Source organism: Anoplophora glabripennis, unplaced genomic scaffold (assembly GCF_000390285.2).
Source record: "Anoplophora glabripennis isolate ALB-LARVAE unplaced genomic scaffold, Agla_2.0 scaffold82, whole genome shotgun sequence".
Taxonomy (NCBI): Eukaryota; Metazoa; Arthropoda; class Insecta; order Coleoptera; family Cerambycidae; genus Anoplophora; species Anoplophora glabripennis.
This window is the reverse complement of record NW_019416227.1, coordinates 1,169,574-1,190,943: the sequence shown is the minus strand read 5'-3', so window position 1 is coordinate 1,190,943 and position 21,370 is coordinate 1,169,574. Positions and strand designations below refer to the sequence as shown.

General features: G+C 33.6%; 2 protein-coding genes across 6 annotated transcripts in view; one reads left to right on the top strand and one right to left on the bottom strand.

Annotated features, from left to right (window-relative positions):
- Positions 1–21,370, top strand: part of LOC108903459 — a 141,684-nt gene that overhangs the window by 51,799 nt on the left and 68,515 nt on the right. For both annotated transcript variants that reach the window (XR_001964206.1, XM_018705654.2), the window contains exon 3: positions 5,969–6,050. The gene's annotated coding sequence lies outside the window, so the exon portion shown is untranslated. The remainder of the gene's footprint in view (positions 1–5,968; positions 6,051–21,370) is intronic.
- Positions 10,134–21,370, bottom strand: part of LOC108903462 — a 105,567-nt gene continuing 94,330 nt past the window's right edge. For all 4 annotated transcript variants that reach the window (XM_018705659.2, XM_018705657.1, XM_018705658.1 and 1 more), the window contains one exon: positions 10,134–10,394. In XM_018705659.2, coding sequence (XP_018561175.1) covers positions 10,214–10,394 — 181 coding nt within the window. In that variant the 3' untranslated portion in view covers positions 10,134–10,213. The remainder of the gene's footprint in view (positions 10,395–21,370) is intronic.

Here is a 21,370-nt window from a genome sequence, read left to right as displayed (position 1 = left end):
AAATTACAAAATGTATTTATTTATAGATATCGTTGTAAGCCGCACGGAAGCGGAGTCTTAATGATATTGCATACATTAAGGGCGAATTAGTCGACGTGGAACTTTCCAGACCGAATAATTGATATTCATATTAACCAGAACTCATAATTGCTCCCCAGGATGGATATCAAAAGTTCTAGATTTTCCCCGGTTCATTGCAACTTTTACAATAAATTTTACCGGCTCACTTAAGTTTGAAACTAAATAACGCGCTCGCATTTAATTTCCGATTTTCGTTGCCATAATAAGCAGCAGTTTTCTACAAATTACGTTACCGACCTTAGTTCAATCTAATTTACGTCCCAGTTTTCTAAAATAAATTTTAACCTCTACACAATTCCTATTTTGCCATTCTCCTTTGGTATTTTTTTTTTATTGGAATAAGAACGTACCGAAATTCACCTGTCTATTTTTTTGATACATCGTTTGAAAACTATTTTTTTCCGTGTGTTGAGAGTGTTGAGACACAATTTAATTTGACATTATTTTAAACATATGCCGCAAAGGCATTTTCTTCCATAGCTGTTATGCTATTCCTTTTTTCCAATAAAAAATATTGTTTCACGAGATAGATTCAATTCGCCGTTAATGATTTCTCTAGAGACATGATACTAAACAGGTGAGTTGATAGAACCCTAAATACTTAAAAATAAATACGTCGTTTACCAGCTCTTTTTACTGGAAACAAGTTTTATGAGGCTGAAACTAACCTTTAAAATATTCCAATTCTAATACAACTACATAGCTGATTCAATCGCAATTTAAATCGATGGAATATAAATTAGCCGGGAGGAAACAACTGAAGTAAACAGGGTAACGATAAATACTCGAATTTACATACATAGCTTTAGGAATCTATATAGGTGGAAGTGGAATAAATATTTGGGAAGTTTTTTCGATATTTTACTATTTTCAGTGGTAAGAATCTTATTTGTCATTATCGCGAGTATTTATTTCCTTATACATCCGTAAGACAGACTTCTTCTTGAATGAACCTTTTATTCTTCGTATAGCTTCCTTAGAGCCAGTTTTACTTTTTATTTAATCAACTGCAACTCTATTCCTGGCGATGTTTAATCCCATTTGCCGAAACAATCGCATTAAGATGGATTCTTCCTGATTGTGTCCTTGGCGATTTATTCGACTAGGCATATCCTTTCCAAATATAGGCTCCCGGTCAGTCTATCTAACCTTCCGTTCTACTTATAATTTGCATAAATCCCGTTTAAACTTTATTTCTGCGTGAATTTTCAATGTTTGGCTGAATAGTTGCATCGCGTTTTAGAAAACCGGAAGATTTATTCGTCCGTTCCTACTAATGGGGGTCATGTTTATTCAGAGGCTATCCTTAACAATTAGAAAAAGTACAGGGTGTAAGAAGTTTAACTGACATTACTTCAGCATGAGATAGAGATAGAGTAATTATAAATGAACAAAACAGTTGTATATTACAGTGGCGTAAGATTAACAGTTTTCAAAATACAGCGAGTATTAATATTGGGGAGTTTCATCACAACGTGTCAATAGCGCTTAACCTGCTGATGCACACTACGTGTACACGCGGCAGACTTGTCCTATGGAAAAAATGTAAACTACTATTATTGTGAAACATTTAGTAAATTCCATGGCAATTGTTTTCCAATTTTTAAATAAATAAAATAAAATGTATGGATTTTGTAGTACGAAGATAGTGTCGTGCTTAAATTTTAACTCGAATTTTAGTAATTATGAATCTTTTAAAACAGGAACTTAACTTTTAATCAAATTATGAATTTGAAAAATATGTACCTAATTAAAGTACCCAAAGATTCACGTTGTCCAAAATAATCATACATATTAAAAATAATTTAGGTACTTACCAAAAAGCAAAATTCGGTAATTTTTAAAGGCACGAGTACAAAACAAACTACAACATATGCTCAAACTGTCCACCACCATTTTCGATGCATGCCAAACACCTTCGATTCTAATTTTCGCGCACCCGCTGGAAAACACCTCAAGAAAAGGAAATAATGGTACGCAAAAAACACTCCGACACTGTCGAATCCAGATACCAACTGAATTGCGTATTGGTGGTGGCTGGACACCTTAGTACCTCGTGTTAATAAACCGCCACGCCGCTGTCACATTGCTCGATATGAACAACGCTAATTTATTTTTTAGAATTAAGCATAAAGAAGTTTAAAAAAGTGATAAACATTGTATTTTATTGTATTCTATGCACGCAGCTATGTCAATATTCCTTAATTAATCGAACTTTTGTACATATCAAGTTGGAGACTTTGATCATTTTTTTCTCGGAAATAAAATATAATAAATATCAATAAAAATTAAGGGTTGGTAGGATTTTTTTGTTTTAAATGATGGCTCCATCAAACGTAAGTGAATTCGAACTCCCTGTAGGACCATGATACAAAGCAATAAAGTTAAAAATTCATTTTGTCGTTAACTCGTAACTATTCCGTTACATTCCCTGAATTATTAATATTTTGATGTACCTACGTCTATTTTAAAATATCGATTTCGTTCCTACATGCAGGGTTTTAATGTTTGGCCCAGAAACGCAAATGGATCATGAAAATAGATTTTTATCGGGCAACACAAATAGGTACCGTATTTGTTCGTACATTTGGTACTCAACAGGGAGTCTACTGTAATTTAAAAATAGAGCCGTTCCCGTGATAATACTCAGTCGACATATTTGATCGCTACACTTTTTGTTGTACCTATACTGGATGTTTTTAATAATTCGCTTCTGTGGTCCTTTTTTTTGTACAAGACGGTTATTTAATGGTCTTTGTGCATCAAATGGCACTGTAGTATTATGATGTTACTAAAACAAAAAAAAACAAAGGTCGAAGATGTTGGGTGATGGTCGATGATGGTCGAGTACAGACGGTGATTGTCAAAGATGGTTGACGATGATCAACGATGATGGGAGATAGTCGGTAACGGTCTGTGATGGTCGATATTTAGCGATGATGATCTAGGATGATAGATGACGGTCGGTGACGGTGTCAGTCGAGAATAGTAGTTATCGATCGGTAATGGTTGAGGATGGTCAGTGATAGTCCGTGTTGATCAAACGAGTTTACGATATGTTAGCAGATTTTGCGATAATTTAGATGATTTTATGGCAGATTAAATATTTTTTCATTTGGGTAGATGGCAATTACGATAGGTGAGATGGTCAACTCCCAATTCTCTAATCTCAACTCTCAGATATCAGTTGTCAGTGTTTCAGATATAGAGCTGGATCTGAGTGTTGAGTCGAGATCTAACACCTGAGAGTTAAGATTATATCCAAATGACATTTGAGATTTGAAATGTCTTTGGTGAGATCTGGCTGTGAAAGTTGAGACCTTGGAATAAAAATTTGAGAATTAAGATATAGTCCAGTTACTCAAGGTTTTTACCTCCGAATTCTTTATAACTGAACCGATTGACGTGAAATTTTGACTGAATGTGGGGAATGCCTCCAGGAACAAAACTTATATAGTGCCGAAGTGTGGTTTTGCCCCGGGGGTGGTTCCCACCCCTTCTTGGGGGTGGAAATTTTTACGCCCAAAATAATCACAGGAATCGATAGAGGAGTTAATTTTAAGTAACAAATGTTATATAAAGTTTTTTGGATAATCCAATACTTTCCGGGTAATTCGTCATTGAAACTGTTGATTTTTTACTGAAAAAGTGCTTGTTTTCGGAGAGTTTTTTGCAAATAACTTTGAAACCATTGGATTTAACGAAAAAGTTGTAATGGACAAAAAGAAAGGTAATAAAATTTTGTTCTTTCTAATTCTAATTGCAATATGAACCGAGTTATGGATTCTTAAACATTATATGTTAGCTAAAAACTAAATTGGAACCAGTTAACGTTAAATAACATCAAAACCATAAATATTAGGAAAAAAACTACTTGTATCTACTTTTTTAAAGTACTTTGAAAAAACTTTAAAATGAGCAGTTTTAAAAGTCTTTAGAATCAAAATTAACGGAAATATGATCGAAATAACATGTTCTGGGTCTTTGGCTCACTTACAAAGCATGATTTCGAAAAAAAACTTAATTTTTGAAAATGTTAATTTTTCAAATTTTTGAAAAAAAATCGATTTATATGCTGTAACTTAAAAATTAGGGGTGTACGAAAAAAATACAAGAGTAAAAAAATTTAGCTTTATTTTTGCTGTTTTACTTAATTTTTTTTATTCCTCTAAAATTAATATTAATCGAGATATCGCCATTTTAAGTTATCATATGAATGAGAGAACCACCTTTTTCTAGCCCTTTAAACCCTTCAAACTTAAAAATGAAGGGCTTAAAAAAGATCAACTCGACAGTTCACGTAGCTCTTACATTTCCCTGCCAAATGAGCCTTTGTGCGATTAAAAATCTTAAAAAGTAAGAAAGTTATCGCCAAAAAAATAAACACGTGTATAGGTGATAATTTTAAGAAAATTTAGGTCAAACAAGAATTTTGAGGCATTTAGATTTTTTTGCATGTATACGTATTTAGTATGTGTATATTCGAGTAAACCAGTACTATATTATAATACATACTATACTACGCACATGTACACACCCTCACACACCCTCACACACACACAAACATATACAGGCTTTTACAAATTCGCTTCTTACTACAGGGATCTTGAAAACGGTAAGAGATACGAACTAGCTTAAATGGGGGCAAAGTTGCGTAATCAGGGGACAAACATTATGTCTATAAAAAATCAAGGCTAACATGATTAGTTTTCGAAATATTTGAAAAAAAAAACGAAATTTTGGAAAACAGTTTTTGCCCTCTATCGAATGGCATAATCAATTTTTATATGTAACATTTCGTCTCTCCAGGACCATCATCAACTTCATTTTTTTAAATACGACCCTGTAAATTTTATAACATTTTTTGCAAGCCTTCATGACTCCCAATACTGTACTGCCTCAGCTCGAACCAGATTCAGACGTTTTGCCTCGAAAAATTCATCTTCAGTGTATTCGTTCCAAATTTATCTAATTTTTTTATTTAGATTTATTTGTTTATTGAACTATCGTACACTCTAAGTGTCGTTAGACCCTGTGAAATTTATCTAGTTATTTAAAGTATTAATTAATAAGGGTTGAAAAGTTGCAATCAATTCGAAATTATTTTATAAGAAGGGAAAAAATGTTTATTTAATACGAATGCACACTTAAAATGTTTCTATTCTTTCAATAATATTTTTTCACGTTATTTTTGAAAGAAGGGGTATTTTTGTAGGGTTGAAAAGTTGCAATCGATAAAAAAGATTTTTTAATCAAGAAATCAATTTTAATTTGATAAAAATGCATAACTAAAACGTTTCAAGTTGAAAAAAAATGTTTTCATCCAAAGGGGTGGTTGTTAAAGGTTTTTCCGGGTTGAAAATTTTGGATACATTAAGTTTCATGTTAGATAGCACATGAAATTACTCATACTGCATAAATAAAAAAGATTTGTTTACATAAAACGCTTAAATTTGTATTTTTTCTTTTTTTTCCAATAAGTTTTAAGGTTTTTAATAAGGTTTTCACCCCTTAAGAACAAAAAGCACACCCAGCGCATATATGTTTTGAAGTGGGGGGTAAGATGAGCCTAATTCTAAATTTTGAGAAAAATCGATACAGTTATAAAAAAGTCGGAGGTATTACTATATTTTCAGCTACTGGGCTAATATGAGATTTGAGAGCTGAATATTGATAGTTAAGAAGTAGGATTTGACAGTAGAGATGTGAGATCAGACGGTTGAGATCTGAGAACTGAGACCTGAGATCTGAGAGTTAATATCCATGTGTTGAGAGTTGAAAACGCGTTTAAAAGTCTATGAGTATTATTCGTACTTGTTTTTGTATCTAACTGGTTCGTTACAGGTAATTATTTAAACAAATATATCTAAGGAATAATTTTTTGCAGGTAGAGTGAGGTGAAGCATTGCAATGGGCTCTGACCCTGCAGTTGAATAAGGAGAGAAGCAGCAGTAATCTGAGCAAAACATGTAAGTGGCGACTATAATATTACTTTATGTATAATCTTAAAAAAAATCTTAATTTGTCCTGTATCGGACTTTCAAGTGACATTAAAGAAAATATTGATGTAGTCCGTCATAACTTGAAAAGGTCATATCTTAGATCATTTTAACGAAAAAATGAGTTAAATTTTTGTTGTCCTCCTTACTTTTTGGCAAGAAATCTCTCTTTAAATTCGCAATATTAAAGAAACATCCTTTAAAAGGATTTGTGGGCATTTGTGTGCATTGAGAGAATACACCTGCGTTTTTGACGTTTCATTATACTTACCCTGTATCGAGTTGGCCGGTTAATAACAGCGTCGTAGTGGCTTTATGGCTCGGATGTCATAAAAAACCAGCCATAGCTGCAGGACTCCCAACAGGGCTAATAAATCTCGCGCGTAAGCCGAGCCATTGAAATATTCATACCTATGTTTCGTTTATTTCTAACGGCAAACATTGTGCTCCCCGATGGGAGCAACAACCGACGAAGGATCGCCGGAGGGTAGGAGAAAGGAAGGTTATTGTTTTATGTCGTCGACGTCGGTCGTCCCAACCGACGCGGTTACAAATTTTTTTTCGAAGGGAGCCTTCACGGAAATGCCAGGGCTCCAGAGGTTTATATGAAAATAAACTGCACCGTTCTCAACATTAGTGTTAGTTATGTCTGTAATATTAATTAGTGATAATCAGCGTTGCATATTTTTAACAGTAGTTCGACGAGCAATATCCAACGCGCAAAAAGACACTAACAAAGATCGATAAATGATGTTTCTTGTGTGTTGTGGGTCATATTTTCACAGAGGCTACCTTTGACCTTTAGAAACACGTATCAATAGTTTATTTTTTCAAATTTTTTAATAATTTTCCTACCCCGCCTCTGGATAAGCTAGTGTGTTCTCAAACAACCGCGCGTGTCAGTCACAACGCATGCACAATTGACAACTGGGCTATGCATTGTTGTCAAGTCTCATAATTTAAAGAAAATATTATTAAAAAGCAAATTTCACATCACCCGCCGTAAGGTACTACTCTTTGGGATAATCCACCCGACATCGTGTTTTTGCAGTAGAATCGTTTTCTTTGGGCACAAAGTAGGCTCTAATCATATCAGCTCTTTCTTGATGAATTTTCATAAATTCACTTAAAAGCTTGAAAAAGAAAACACAATACAATTGATACCGTCACTAAACACTGAAATAAATACCTTTATAAGGTTATAGACTTACACCACACAGAGGTATTATACGAACAGCTTTTTACAAAACGATATAGTCGAATAGTAAATAAGAATGTGAGAGACGATATATTTGATATTAATGTGTTGTTTTTAATGCGTTTACTCGTAATATCATAACACCTGCAACATCGGCATGTCAGCAGAGTAGCGGAGGCTATCCTCCGTCGCCACCCCCCCTCCCCCTTCGTAAGCGTATTTCTTACATGCGCGTCACCTGTACGTAGTAACAGTAAACTAGGTCAGTGTTGCAGGTCATTGACACTGACATTCAAAAGTAAAATATGCGATGCTTAAAAACATTAACACATAAATGTTTGTAAAAACTTGAAACGATTAAAAAAAAATGTTTTCATATCAATAAGATTTGTATTTTCATTTATTTTTTACTGTTTTGAAAACAACAAAAATAATTATTTTAAAACACAAATAAGTTTTATTTACAATTAGTAACGTACCAATATTAGTTAAGACGTAATAAATCATATGAAAATAAAAAAAAATATTAAAAACAATATTTTTAATCTTTAGTGCTTTGTCCACATTGACATAAAAAATATGGTGACTAAAAAAACTTGTCTTAGAAAAGAAATTATTTTTCATTGATTTCGCTGTGTAGCAGTTTATTAAAAAAAATTATTTACAATTAGTAACGTATCTACCAATATTGATTGATATTTAATAAGTTCAGCTCTTCTATCACAATGATATCATTTTTGACAGCAAAGCGATATCCTGTCTAAATTCGGTTTCGAAAATTCCATACCTATGTGTGTTTTTACCCAGATAAATTGAATAATTCCAAATATTTTGAATTTTCACCACCAAAAACGGCTGTGACATTATTTTTGACATCAAGGCGATATTGTAGTTATGTCCTGTCCAAATTTGGTTAGTGCAACTCTCGGTTTCGAAAATTCAATACCTATATTAGGATGGCCCAAAATAAAAAGAATATTTTTTTCGTGTCTCTTGTGAAAATATGTTAGTTTATTATGTTTTAAGAGCCCCTTCAAAAAATCAGCCCAAAAAAAAATATCGATTTGAAATTTTCAGAATAGAGATTTTTTTAACCCAGAAAATGATAAAATAACGAGAAAAAAATTAAAAAAGAAAAAAGTTCAATTTTTGACGATTTTGGAAATTTTAAAAAATCTTGAGTGACCTCTAAAAAAATTTTGTTTGAGCTGATTTTTTGAGGGGACTCTTAAAACATGATAAACTAACATATTTTCACAAGACACGAAAAAAATATTCGTTATTTTTTGGGCCACCCTAACCTATAAATATGTTTTTACCCAGTAAAATTGAATAATTCCAAATATTTTGAATTTTCTTTAGCAAATCAGATTGTTATTGTATAATTTATGGACTTGTTATTTTAGTCATCCACATTTTTTTTTTTTTTTGGTTTCATTGTGGGAGAAGAGTCGAACTTGTAACAAAAATCTATTAAAGATTTACATGATTTATTACGTATTAACCAATATTGGTATGTAGATACGTTAGTAACTGTAAATATTTTTTTTTAATTGGCTGCTACATAGCGAAACTAATGAAATATATTTTAATGAAAACAGATTGCTTTTCTATGACAACGACGTGTTATTTTATTCATCATATTTTTTGTCAATGTGGACAAAACGCCAAACTAAAAATTTTTTTTTAATTTTTTTTAATTTTTACATGATTTATAACGTATTAACAAATAAATAGTATGTAGTAGATACGTTACTAATTGTACATAAAGCTAATTTGTTTTAAAATAATAATTTTTGCTGTTTAAAAGAAAATAAAAAATAAATGAAAATACTAATCTGATCGATATGTAAACATTTTTTTTAATCGTTTTTACTAATGTAAGATTTATTTGTTACTATTTTTTAAGCATCGCATATTTTACTTTTGAACGTCAATGTCAATGATCTGTAACACTGCCCTAGTTTACTGTTACTACTACGGGTGACGCGTATGTAAGAAATACGCTTACGAAGGTGGGGTCAACGGAGGATAGCCTCCGCTGCTCTTTTAACATGCCGATGTTGCAGGTGTTCTGATATGACGAGTAAACGCGTGTTAAAAACAAACTGTCACGTTAATTCGGCGGAACGGGATTGCTAAAATATATCGTCTCTCACATTCGATTATATCGTTTTTTGAAAAACTGTTCGTATAATACCTTTTGCGTGGTGTATGTGTATAACCTTATAAAGGTATTTATTTCAGTGTTTAGTGACGGCACATCGTATTGTTTTATTTTTTATATGAAAATGCATCAAGAAAAAGCTGATATGATTAGAGCCTACTTTCTGTCCGGAGGAAACGATTCTGTTGCAAGAACACGATATCAGATGGATTATCCCAAAGAGTACCTCACAGCGGGTGAATAATATTTTCTTTAAATTATGAGATTTGGTAACAATGCATAGCCCAGTTGTCAATTGTGAGTGCGCGTAAATTTTTATTCCGAGCTTTTCTTTAATAATGTCTACTGCTGCTTACACAAACTGTAATGGGCTCGTTTCCAACTTTTCATCTATCAAAGTCTGAATATGTTAAAATTATGTGATTCGTATTTTTCAATAACCAATAATATACTTTTGCAGTTTTGCTTATTACCTGTTATTTTCCCTCAACTATTTTAGAGGTTATAATAATAGCAGTGACCTACTGATCCTTTGAACTACTACCGTCACGGTAGTAGTTCAAATAATCTGTAAAGCCTACGTTGCCAAATGTTCTGTGTTAACCGTTAAAGGTTCCCACATTTAAAAAGTGTTAATTTTGAGTGTTCTTTTACCTCAGACTTTTTAAAGGGCATTACGTAAGAGACCTTTCGCAACAAATAACATTTATTTATCAAACACTTGTATTTTTCAACAAAATATATAATATTAGAATATCTTTCAAATTATCAGTAGTTAATAAGTAGTGATACGCAGTCCGTTTTTCCGATGGCATAGTTGAAGGCCTCCGTGATGTGTTTCTCCAACACCGGCACGGCGATGTGTCGAAGGTTGCCGATGACCCAGCGTTCTACTCTCGGCGCTAGCCAAATGAGAGAGGCCAGACGCGAGGCGTCCACGTCGATGTCTCTGTAAAAAAAATTATCATTAAACATATGTAAACGCAAAAGCAACCGAAGTGTATATGATGTGCAATATCTGTTTCGCGCGCAAACGTACGCAAACAAATCGTACAAAAAATATTAAATAATATACAGGGTGTCCCAGAATACGTGGGCAATCTCTCGGATTTATATAGGGGACGTTAAAATAACATGACAAATTACTACGCCCCTGAAAATCGATTTTTTTTTAAATAAGTTTTAAAATATTTTGTGTAATTTAATTATTCTTAGGAAAAACAAATATAAATATATGTGGCATTTTTTTAGATAGAAAGTATGCAAATTTCATCGATTTATTTCTATCTAAAAATTATATTTTAAACAAAAATAGTTTTTTATCGAAAACAGTTCATTTTCGATATCAACCAAGCGTGCTTTTTTAGTTTAAGGTTCAAGCTATTTAAAAATATTATTTTTATACATTTATCGTAAACAGTGTAAAAAATTGACAGTATTGTGCTATAGCTAGTTCGTCCCTGACAAACCTAATAAGGTAAATTGTTTTGTGGGTCAATTTTTAAGGAGTCTTATCTCTTGTTCATCGTATTAAAAAATAATTAAATTACACAAAGGATTTTGATAGTTATTAAAAAATAATCTACTTTCAAGGGCGTCTTTAGGGGCCTGCGTAAATTTTTATATGGACTTGTCATGTTATTTTAACGTCCCCTGTATAAATCCGAGAGATTGCCCACATATTCTGGGACATCCTGTATATTTTGCGGAAACTACCCAATTTTTTAAATTTTTTAGTGACGATTATGGTTAGTAATCAACGTAAGCTTTAGTAAGATTAAGATTAATTACATTTTAAAAACACAATTTTTAATTTTTTGTCAACGTTTCGGTGTTGTTTTGTACCATCTTCAGGACATTGTATACCCTCATCTTTTTTTACGTTTACCATTTTGTCGAGGGAAAAAATACTGGTATATAATAACAATAAGTGATAGTAATTTTTTGTTCAACCCCCGAACAGGGGTGAAAAAAAGATACAAATAAAGCGGTTTTCCAAGATAACTCGAAAAGGGTAAGAGCTAGAAAAAAAAATTCTTATAAAAGTTGTAGAACATAAAATTCTACATAAAAATTATCCATTAAATTTTTCTTGTACTATTAAAATTAACACGGGAGACTAGAAGTTAAGGGATGATTTCAGAAATTTAAAAAAATCTTAACAAACAGAAAAATCAATGAATTTTATAATTTTTTTTTTCAATCTACTCTAAAAAATGTAAACTATATTTTCAGTGAAATAGATATTTTTTTAATTTTTAATAAAAAAGTCATAACAATTTCACAAAGCGAACGTGATTTTTTTTGTATTGTGTCGTAAAACAAAATTTCTTAAATAATCAATGGAATGGCATAGAAAAATATTGTTTAAGTGTTAAAACATATACATTAATGATTAAAAAATAAAATTTTTTATAACTTTTTTGTTAAAAATTAAAAATTATATCTATTTCTCTCAAAAGATAGTTTATATATTTTAGGGTAGATTGAAAAAAAAATTATAAAATTCATTCATTTTTCTGCTTGTGCTTTTTTAAATTTCTGAAACCATCCCTTAACTTCTAGCCTCCCTAACTCTGTTAATTTTAATAGTACAAGAAAGAGTCAGTAGACCATTTTTATGTAGAATTTTATGCTCTACAACATTTACAAGATTTTTTTTCTAGCTCTTACCTCTTTTGAGTTAACTTGAAAAGCCGCTTTATTTTATCTTTTTTCGCCCCTGGTCGGGGGTTGAAATAAAAATTACTGTCATTTATTGTTATTATATACCTCTAATTAATTTATATCAAAAATTCAGTCGGAATGACCAAAATTGCGATTTAAAGGGCCATTTAATTGGACACTTACAAACTTAATTTAAATCGGCGTGTTTTGATCCAAAGAGACCATCCTTAAAGTATGACTCATTCTATTTCGAATACCCTGTATATTACAAAGTAGGAGTCAATTGACTTTGGGACAGTCGATAGCGTTTTTCTCAAATTCTGTGTGTTTTCAGCAATTTTAACGAAAATGTAAAATGAAATTTTATGTTACTTAACCTCAAAAAAGCTGTCATATAATGTCAATACGTAAGATCGTAGCTTGCGACCTCTAGCAGATAGCTGTCGCATTTAACTTCCTTTGAAAACGCACCTGTACCAAATTTCAACTCGTTACATTGTTTTTTGGAAAAGGAATGGCAAAAATTTGATTTAAAAAACCGTATTTGTCACTCCATCTTTCAAAATCAGACGATAGGCCATTGGCCCTTAGGAAATGACTTATTTTTTTTATGTTCCACCATCCCCTGCTTTTATGACATCTTTTTCCAAAACTCCCCATATAAGAAAGTATTTGAAATTCGAAGGGAAGGGAAGTTACACCCTGTACCTACCCCATTTTTCGCGCCTCGCCTACCCCGCACGAGTCTGACCCCGGCAAATAAATTACCGAATTAAAACCTAATCGCTTTGTAGTATAAAGAGCGTTATCGGGGTCCCGTTACGTTTTAATGAAACGAAATGAGCTGCAAACGTTTTTTTTTCTTCGCGCCTGCAATCAATCGTAGGAAATTACAAGCGGCGGTGCCGAACTGCTAGTTAGCGCCGTAATGTGGTAAACAAGGTGAAAGATTAACACGTTACTCCGTACGTATCCATCAGGATCGGGTGGTACCAATTACAGCGTCACGTATTCACCGAACTAATTATTACGTTGGCCGCACGCGCGTTGTTATATTACTACGAGCCGTATTAAAACGTCTTTCTTGAATGCATTAGACATTCTATTTGTAAGAATAAAGCTGAGGGAAACTTTTTAAATACCAAATATGTTTTTTTTTAAGGGACATCCAATATTTTTTTGAATAACTAACTTAAAGTTTCATAGACGTATCTCTGATAGTATCGGGAAAATGGTTAGATGATATGCCATAAGCACAAAGAGATTATTAGTATTTTTTATACACTAATGGAAAAAATTAAGGGATAAAAATTTTCGGCGATTTTTCAAATGGCTGTATCTTTGATAAAAATGGTCGTATTGGAGTAAAAAAAAAAGCAATTTGAAGCTTGAAGTTTCTAATTTTTGAATCTTGCAAAAAAAAAATTTTCAAATAACACGTATCGCGCAATCTTAATATCATGAAAAAAAATTTTTCGAAATTTTTTTCGATCTTATTTTTGGTGTACGGACTTGGAAAAATTTTTTCCAACTTAACCACCTTATGGATTAGATAGGTTGTTCATTCTATTCCATTTCTTTTTTTTTTTGGTCTCGATACGACCATTTCTCCCTGAATTATCGGACTTTGAATGAAAATGGATAATTTTCTCTTTGTTCATCGATATCTCAGAAACCAATGGTTGCACAGAAAATCGACGGTGGGTTTCAGAAACTTGAATGAATTATCTACAAGGTCCTGGCACGGTTTTTTAGAAAAATTTTTTGTTTATCCTTACATGAGTGAAAAATCGTAAAAAATAGGACTTTTAGGGGTCTTCTAGAAAATCACGTGCCACATTGAGAATATTGGGAAAATGACTAATGTTAAGTGTGCCTTTTACAGGTGATTGTACCCCTAAAAGCCCTACAGAGTTTCAATTCGATCCATCAAGCCGTTTTTTTGTTTCATTCGATTGAATTTTTAAAAAAATTAAAGGATCACGTTTTTTTGCCTTTAAATGCTCATAATCTGTAAAAAAATGAAAAACATTTTTTTCTTGATTTTTTTTTTACATTCTTATTGCAGAAAGCGTTTGAAATTATGAAAAAAAAAAAAAAAAATTGAAAATTTTTTGAAAAATTTTTTCGTTGGAGTCACTCCAGAAAATTTATCTCAGTAATCCCCAAGCATTTTCGACACGATTCCTCTACTTCATTTCGTGATTATGCTGACCGAATTTTAACTAAATTTAAAAAAGTTAATGCTTCTAACCGAGAAGACCCCTAAAAGTCCTATTTTTTACGATTTTTCAGTCATGTTAAGGATAAAAATTTTTTTTTTCTAGGACCTTGTAGATAATTCATTCAAGTTTCTGAAACCCACCGTCGATTTTCTGTGCAACCATTGGTTTCCGAGATATCGATGAGCAAAGAGAAAATGATCCATTTTCATTCAAAGTCCGATAGCTCAGCGAGAAATGGTCGTATCGAGACCAAAAAAAAAAATAAATTGAAGCTAAACGAATAACCTATTTAATCCATAAGGTGGTTAAGTTGGAAAAATTTTTTTCAAGTCCGTACACCAAAAATAAGATCGAAAAGAATTTCGAAAAATATTTTTTCGTGATATTCGTTAAGATTATACGTGTTACTTGAAATTTTTTTTTGCAAGATCCAAAAATTAGAAGCTTCAAGCTTCAAATTGCTTTTTTTTTACTCCAATACGACAATTTTTATCAAAGATACAGCCATTTGAAAAATCGCCGAAAATTTAATTTTTTTTTTATCCCTTAATTTTTTCCATTAGTGTATAATTAGCATATCTGCTTCACTGAAACATGAGATAAAGGGTATGTTAGGGCCATTTATTGGGCACGCGAGTGGCAGGCAGAGTTAGTACCGTAAACCACCGCATGGAGCTGCTTTCTTGTATTAGTTTATACATGTTGCGTATATTGTATACAGACAGAGGTCCTGATCCTGTACAAGGGACTAAAAGGGGGTCAAGGAAGATTAAACGGGACAAAATTATGTTCAATATCGTACATGATGTAAGGTTAAGAAAAAGTAAGACTTTAGGACCTCAGGGCTGGATTAACCTAAAAAAGGTCACGCCATCAGCGACTTAGATATAGAATTTGAAAACCTAAACACTTTTTGGCTTCATTTTGCCAGGTCCGGGGCTGTAGCTCACGTAGCCTCCCCTAAACCCGGTCCTGCACAATTTACGAACTAGATTTACCAAATAATGGAAGCAAAAAGAATTCACCGACACATTTCTATTTCCGAATATTTCGTTTCAATCAAGAAAATGTAAATTGAATTTCAATTAAATAATTTGTTTCTGTATTTTGAAGTATACAAACGTATTTTAGAATTTATTTATTTTTATTTAATTGAGTGTTTTTCTCACACTAAAAACAGAAGTTCTTCAAAAGCATTTTAGAAAGTCAAATTTAAAAAAAAAGGTACCTGCAAACATTAAAAGCGATTTAATTACTCTATTACAATGGCCTCGTGGGACAGAGTTGGTAAATTTATCAAATTTTCCAACAAGGGTAGAAAATGAACAAAAATGAAATGAACACTTTTGCTACACGTGTTTATTTTGTGGTTACACGAAGATACTTGTACTCCTCACGGAAGCATCACGTTTGTCACATAATTTGCACCGGGAGAAATATGAGACGGTTGCATCCACTTAAAGGGATCGCCATATATCGCAAGACCTGTCATAGTTGCGTGTAAGAAAACGTACCGAGGAAAATGAAACTGCCTCGTAAATTTACCTGAAACCAAACGGACGCCTAATCCCTTAAGTTTGAAAAATTGTAGATAAGAATACGCAGCGGGGGCCGCTCGTCCTGCGAATATTATTTACGACTTTTAAAAGTAAAACACGTTCCCTTTAATGTTCCCTGTTAGGTACTTACAATTGAATATAAACTAAGTAGGTAGTTTGTTTTGTTTATGAAAACAAACAGCACACGTTCTGAATACAAATATATCAGTTTTAAACTACTTACTTTATACGCAAAAACTTGCAAGGCGTTTTGGTATAAATTCAAACAAAAAACAATGAAGAACTTACTCTAGTCTTTTCTTTTTTCATGAAAAAAGCTTATATTTGTTTTGATTAACGAAAACAGCAGTAAAATGCTTCATATACACTGTGGCTCACAGAACAGGACAAGGGTACAGTTGTTTTTTTAATTTTAATTCTTCCCACCAAGACCTAATGTAACATTTTTTTTTCCTGTGAATTAAACGAGAAGATACTTCTACAGTGGCGCGTACACTCATCATTATATTTATTACAGCGTGCCCGATTTAGAATTTCCCTCTTCATAATTCGATACGAGGAGACGGTCAATTAGTTTACGTGGGCTATCCAGCGTGGAATCTCGCTCGTCCTTATTTTACCTTCCCCTCGAATAAATAATCATTATTTTTGGGAAGCCCACTCGTCGGCGGCGTTCCTCAGATTTTATCGAAATTGAAAAGGGCGCGCGGTTCGGATGAGATGCCGGGAAATAATTGGGAGGCCATTAGTATAAGAAAGAGGAACCGCCACTTCCAATGCTGAGCGCGCAGAAAAACAATTTCATGCAAACCGAAGCACAGAACAGGAATCGCGAAATTTATCCCTAGTTGGGGCGGTAAATATGGCGGCGATACAGGAAGACCCCAAAAATAAAAAAGAGATTTCTGTTCAGAAGGTAATAAATGTAATAAGAAAGGATTATGGCAACATTGCTTTTATTTTTTTAGTTTTAATAAACCTCGTATATTTTGTTTGCATCGAATATAATTTTTATTTACCAATCGATATACAGGATGTTTTGGAAAAGGCGCCATAAATTCGGGGATTGACAGTGATAAATTTTCTTCTTTATTTTGAATCCACAAAGTATAGGTACTTAAAAGAATTTTTTATTATTCTTTATTAAAACAAACTAAAGCAAAAACACAAATTCCTCATGGACAACTCATAGACCATAGAACATTATAAAGTTAAATATCTTCACAGACAGAACATAACAAATAAGAATATTTTTTCCTATGGACCATGGGTCTATACTATAGTCTTCTTTTAAAGGCCATGGTCTATAAGGAAAAAAAAATTTTTTTGAATGTTCCATCAGTCCTTAAAGTTGTGATATCTTTTCCCAAAGTATCCTTTTAGGATATTTTAGGTCGGCGTGATGAGGGATACGCCTGAACATTGCGCTTGCCCCTTTGCTCCTTTGCAAGCAGGAGACCAAAGTCCCAGTACCGCAAACAATACACGACAAGTTCTGTAAAAATGCGGGTTATCCTCATTCTCGTAATAATGACAGTAAAAGACGACATGGCGCCCAACGTGGGGCCCAATTATACGAAATCCCAAAGGAATATTATGGAATACGACACTACCTATATTTTTCTCGCACTTTGTTCTTGTTTTCAACTGTTGACGGAACGCCTACTTCAAAAATTAGCGCGAGGGGGCGTAATTGAAGTATTTACGTGTCAGAATTCTCGCAATCGCATCAATCTCTCTCGTCAAATTAACTCGAACGTAATTCGATGATCGCATTGCATCCCTCAAAGCCTGCTCTCCCTAATAAAGTTAGAACGTCTTAGAGCGGACGCGCGTCACTTACGAATCCCCATTTTAATGGAGGAACGCCGGTATTCCAAAGTTTTCGAGTCTGTCGCGCCCGGAATGCCCGTCTGGACTGCCAGGAATCATTACGCGCATAAATAAATCGAGTATTAAAACTTTCGGGAGTCTGACAAATTCTGATCTCTAGTCGCAGTTAAGGGATTCCAATATTGTCGGCGATTTTCCGACGACTTACCCGGCATTCTTCAAATGTTAACGCTGGAAAATGACTTCAGCGACGGGCGCCTCCGTTGCAAATCGATGGAAGGCCTTATCGGAAAATACAGAAGAAATTTCTATGAGAGTTTTTCATAGCGAAAAGAAAAAATATTTTTACATGTATACAATTTAAGTACCTTCATAATAATGCAAAAGGTAACATTAATTTGGAAGGAGTAAAACATTTTTTTGGGTTGAAAATCTTTTAAAATTGGTTGCAATTAAAGACTATAATATAAGGTGAAATTTTTGCTAAACAAAATAGAAAATGTTCCTGGCACGAAGGAACGTATTGAAAAATAATGGAAAACCAAACGTCGAAAATCGAAAACCGCTCTGACAACCGATTGTAGAGCCTCGGAAGAGTCGAATCGAAGAGTCACGCCACACAATGTCGTTTGCCGGAGGAGAAAATCACCTGCGGAGGACCGCGACATTCCAGGTTTAGATGAGTTCCCGTTAGAAAGGCGATCGAACGTCGACTTTGGCCCTTTGTAATTCTGTAACCAGGGATGCAGAATTATCAAATATCGTAATTAATAAAAAATTCTACCTACTTAATTCTAGTTTTTGCTCTAAAAAAATCCCCAATAGTATTTATATGTACAGGGTGTCCCAAAATTATGGAAACAGCACAATAACTTTCGAAAAATGCATTTTGAGGAAAAATGATCCAGACAAATGGTTTAGGATTTTTCCCTGGCTATTCAATGGTGACCCTAAATTTCACCTTGATCATGACCCTCAAGGTTATTTCAAGGTCAAGTTAATTTTTTCAAATGGGATGCCCTACTTTTGACACCGGAAATGAAAAGAGCGGAAAATTCTACGTACAGATATGTCCTTGACCATTTTCAGAATTTGACCTCTGATGGTCATTAAAGGTCAAATCAAGGTCACGCATGGTTTGGCGCGCTGTCTTGAAAACAACGGGTTGCAAAAAAATGACCATAACTAACGTTGTAGGATTTTTCTCTGGCTATCTGACGGTGACCCTTGATTTGACCGTGACCTTCACCTTCAAAATCCACACTATATCAATTTTGGCAAAAATCGGTTGATTTTTGAAATCGGATCCGTCATCTTGGACTAAAATTCCTCAAAAACAGATTTCAGATTCGTAGTCAGCGACCCCAAAAACCTCCCTATACCAAATTTGGATCCGCCATTTTGGAAAATGGTCAAGGACATATCTGAACATAAAATTTTCCGCACTTTTCATTTCCGGAGTCAAAAGTAGGGCATCCCATTTGAAAAAATTTACTTGACCTTGAAATAACCTTGAAGGTCAAGGTCAAATCTAGGGTCACCATTGAATAGCCAGGGAAAAATCCTAAATCTTTTGTCTGAATCATTTTTCCTCAAAATGCATTTTTCGAAAGTTATTGTGCCGTTTCGATACTTTTGGGACACGTTGTACAATAAGGCCAGTAAATAAAAAAGTACGGAGGTTGGTCTTAAGCGAATAATTACAAAGAGTACGAAATGCCTGGTTTATGGGCGTAAACTTTCAGGCTTAATTCTCACTGACGGATTTTCTAGAGTAATTCTAATGAATATCCCGGCATTAGCGCAGTTTCCTAAGACAAGCATTTTAACGGACAAAACAGTAATAAGGGAGGACGCCCAATATGTCTCGTAAATGGTACAAGCAGTTTATCTGAACGAGCGGCAAATTCTCGCGGTTAAGCGACGTCGCACGGCACCAGTAAATTTTAGACGTCTAATTTCATTTCGCCTCATTCTGATATAGTGGTGTATGAACGTCGGTTGGTACAGCTGGGGCTCCTTCGTGAAATTTCAGTGAATATTATCAACCACGGAATCGAACGAGGACTCGCTTTGGAGTTTTAAGATACAAAGGTTTTTGTTGGATTTGTTTATATTACAGTAAATTATAATAGAATGAGACAACAACTACAAGACATAAAGACGTAACTTTTTTAATTTATGTCCAATTTAATTTAACTTAAAGGATGCAGCTTAAGATACATTTGTGTTGGTCCGCACAGGATGTAACAACGACGGACTCATCTATGAAAAATTTAACGAAAATGTGGGGGAAGTAAGTGATAAAAAACAATGAAATGTGGGTCGGAAGGAGAAAAGCTGAAAAAGTACTTAATAAAGATGAATAAATGAGAAGTTTAGATAGAAGGCACAAAAACAATGAAGAAATAGCATAGCACCTGACCAAGTGAGTTTTTCCCAGTAAAAAAAAACGTCTAATACATTTTTGTGACATTTATCTTCTTGGGTGGATTATCGCGAACCCTAATTCAAAAAATATTCAAGCTGAAAAGGTTAAACCAGATTTATTATAAAGGTGTCCCTAAAAAAGGTCGGAAAATCGCGTTTTTTTCTTTTTCGCCTTAACGTACTGGCACAACCGGTTTAAAAACACTGATCCCCAGCGGTTAAAAAAAAATGTAAGCGCGGCCAGTAATGGAAGGACGGTCCTTTCGAACAAAAAAGCTTTTTGTCGAAATATCACACCGACGGCAACGACCTGGAGGGTCCCTATTAAAATAAGGGAATTGCAAATGCGGCAGTTTGCGGGTTACAGCCCTCATACGTGGTAAAAAGCCATGTAAAGCTTTTACGTCCCGCGATAATTACCATAATAGAAATGCGGGATCCGTTCGGGGCGAGAGGGGGGGCAGGCTAAGGGGTGGATTAATACGCTGCGACCCCGTCAGAGATAAGTATAACCTTTGGGGGAGGGAGCCTGCATCAGTCAGTCGAATGAGATGTTGAAATAGGGATAATGGGGTAGTTCCGAATTTTTTAAAAATTTATAGTCATGTAATTTTAACCAAACTACACTGTTCAAATAGTAGTGTATTTGAAAAATGTTTCGATTTGACGTCGAACCTGGTGCAGTGATTGTGGTTAACGACATGTTAAAAATAGAATTATTAGCAATTGTACAAAAAGGAAGAAAAGTCAAATATACAAAATATGTAGTGGTTGAAATGGTTAGTTCGTTGTGTTACACTTTTTTTATTGCCACCACCATTTTGAACTCAATCCCATTAGACCAAGCAAATTCAATTTTTACTCGAAAAGAGTCCTATCCGCGAGATTATTGTAAAATGTAAATAAAGGAACATAATACAAGACATCTCTCTTCTCGTGAGTTAAAAACTTTAGTTAGCTAACTTTTCTATTTAAACAAATAAGTAAGGAAAACAGTTTTTTCACTTTGCAGGGAAAACCATCAATTTTAGCGAAAAGTGACTCTCAGACAGCTTGTAGGGAGTAAAATTATCTACAAAATGAGACTTGTTAAATTAAAATCGGTTAATAAACAAAAAAGTTATTACATAAAAAAACAAGAAAAGTGCTCATTTCTAATTTGTTTATAACTATCGCATTTATTGTTAAAATTTTATAAAACCTATGACAAG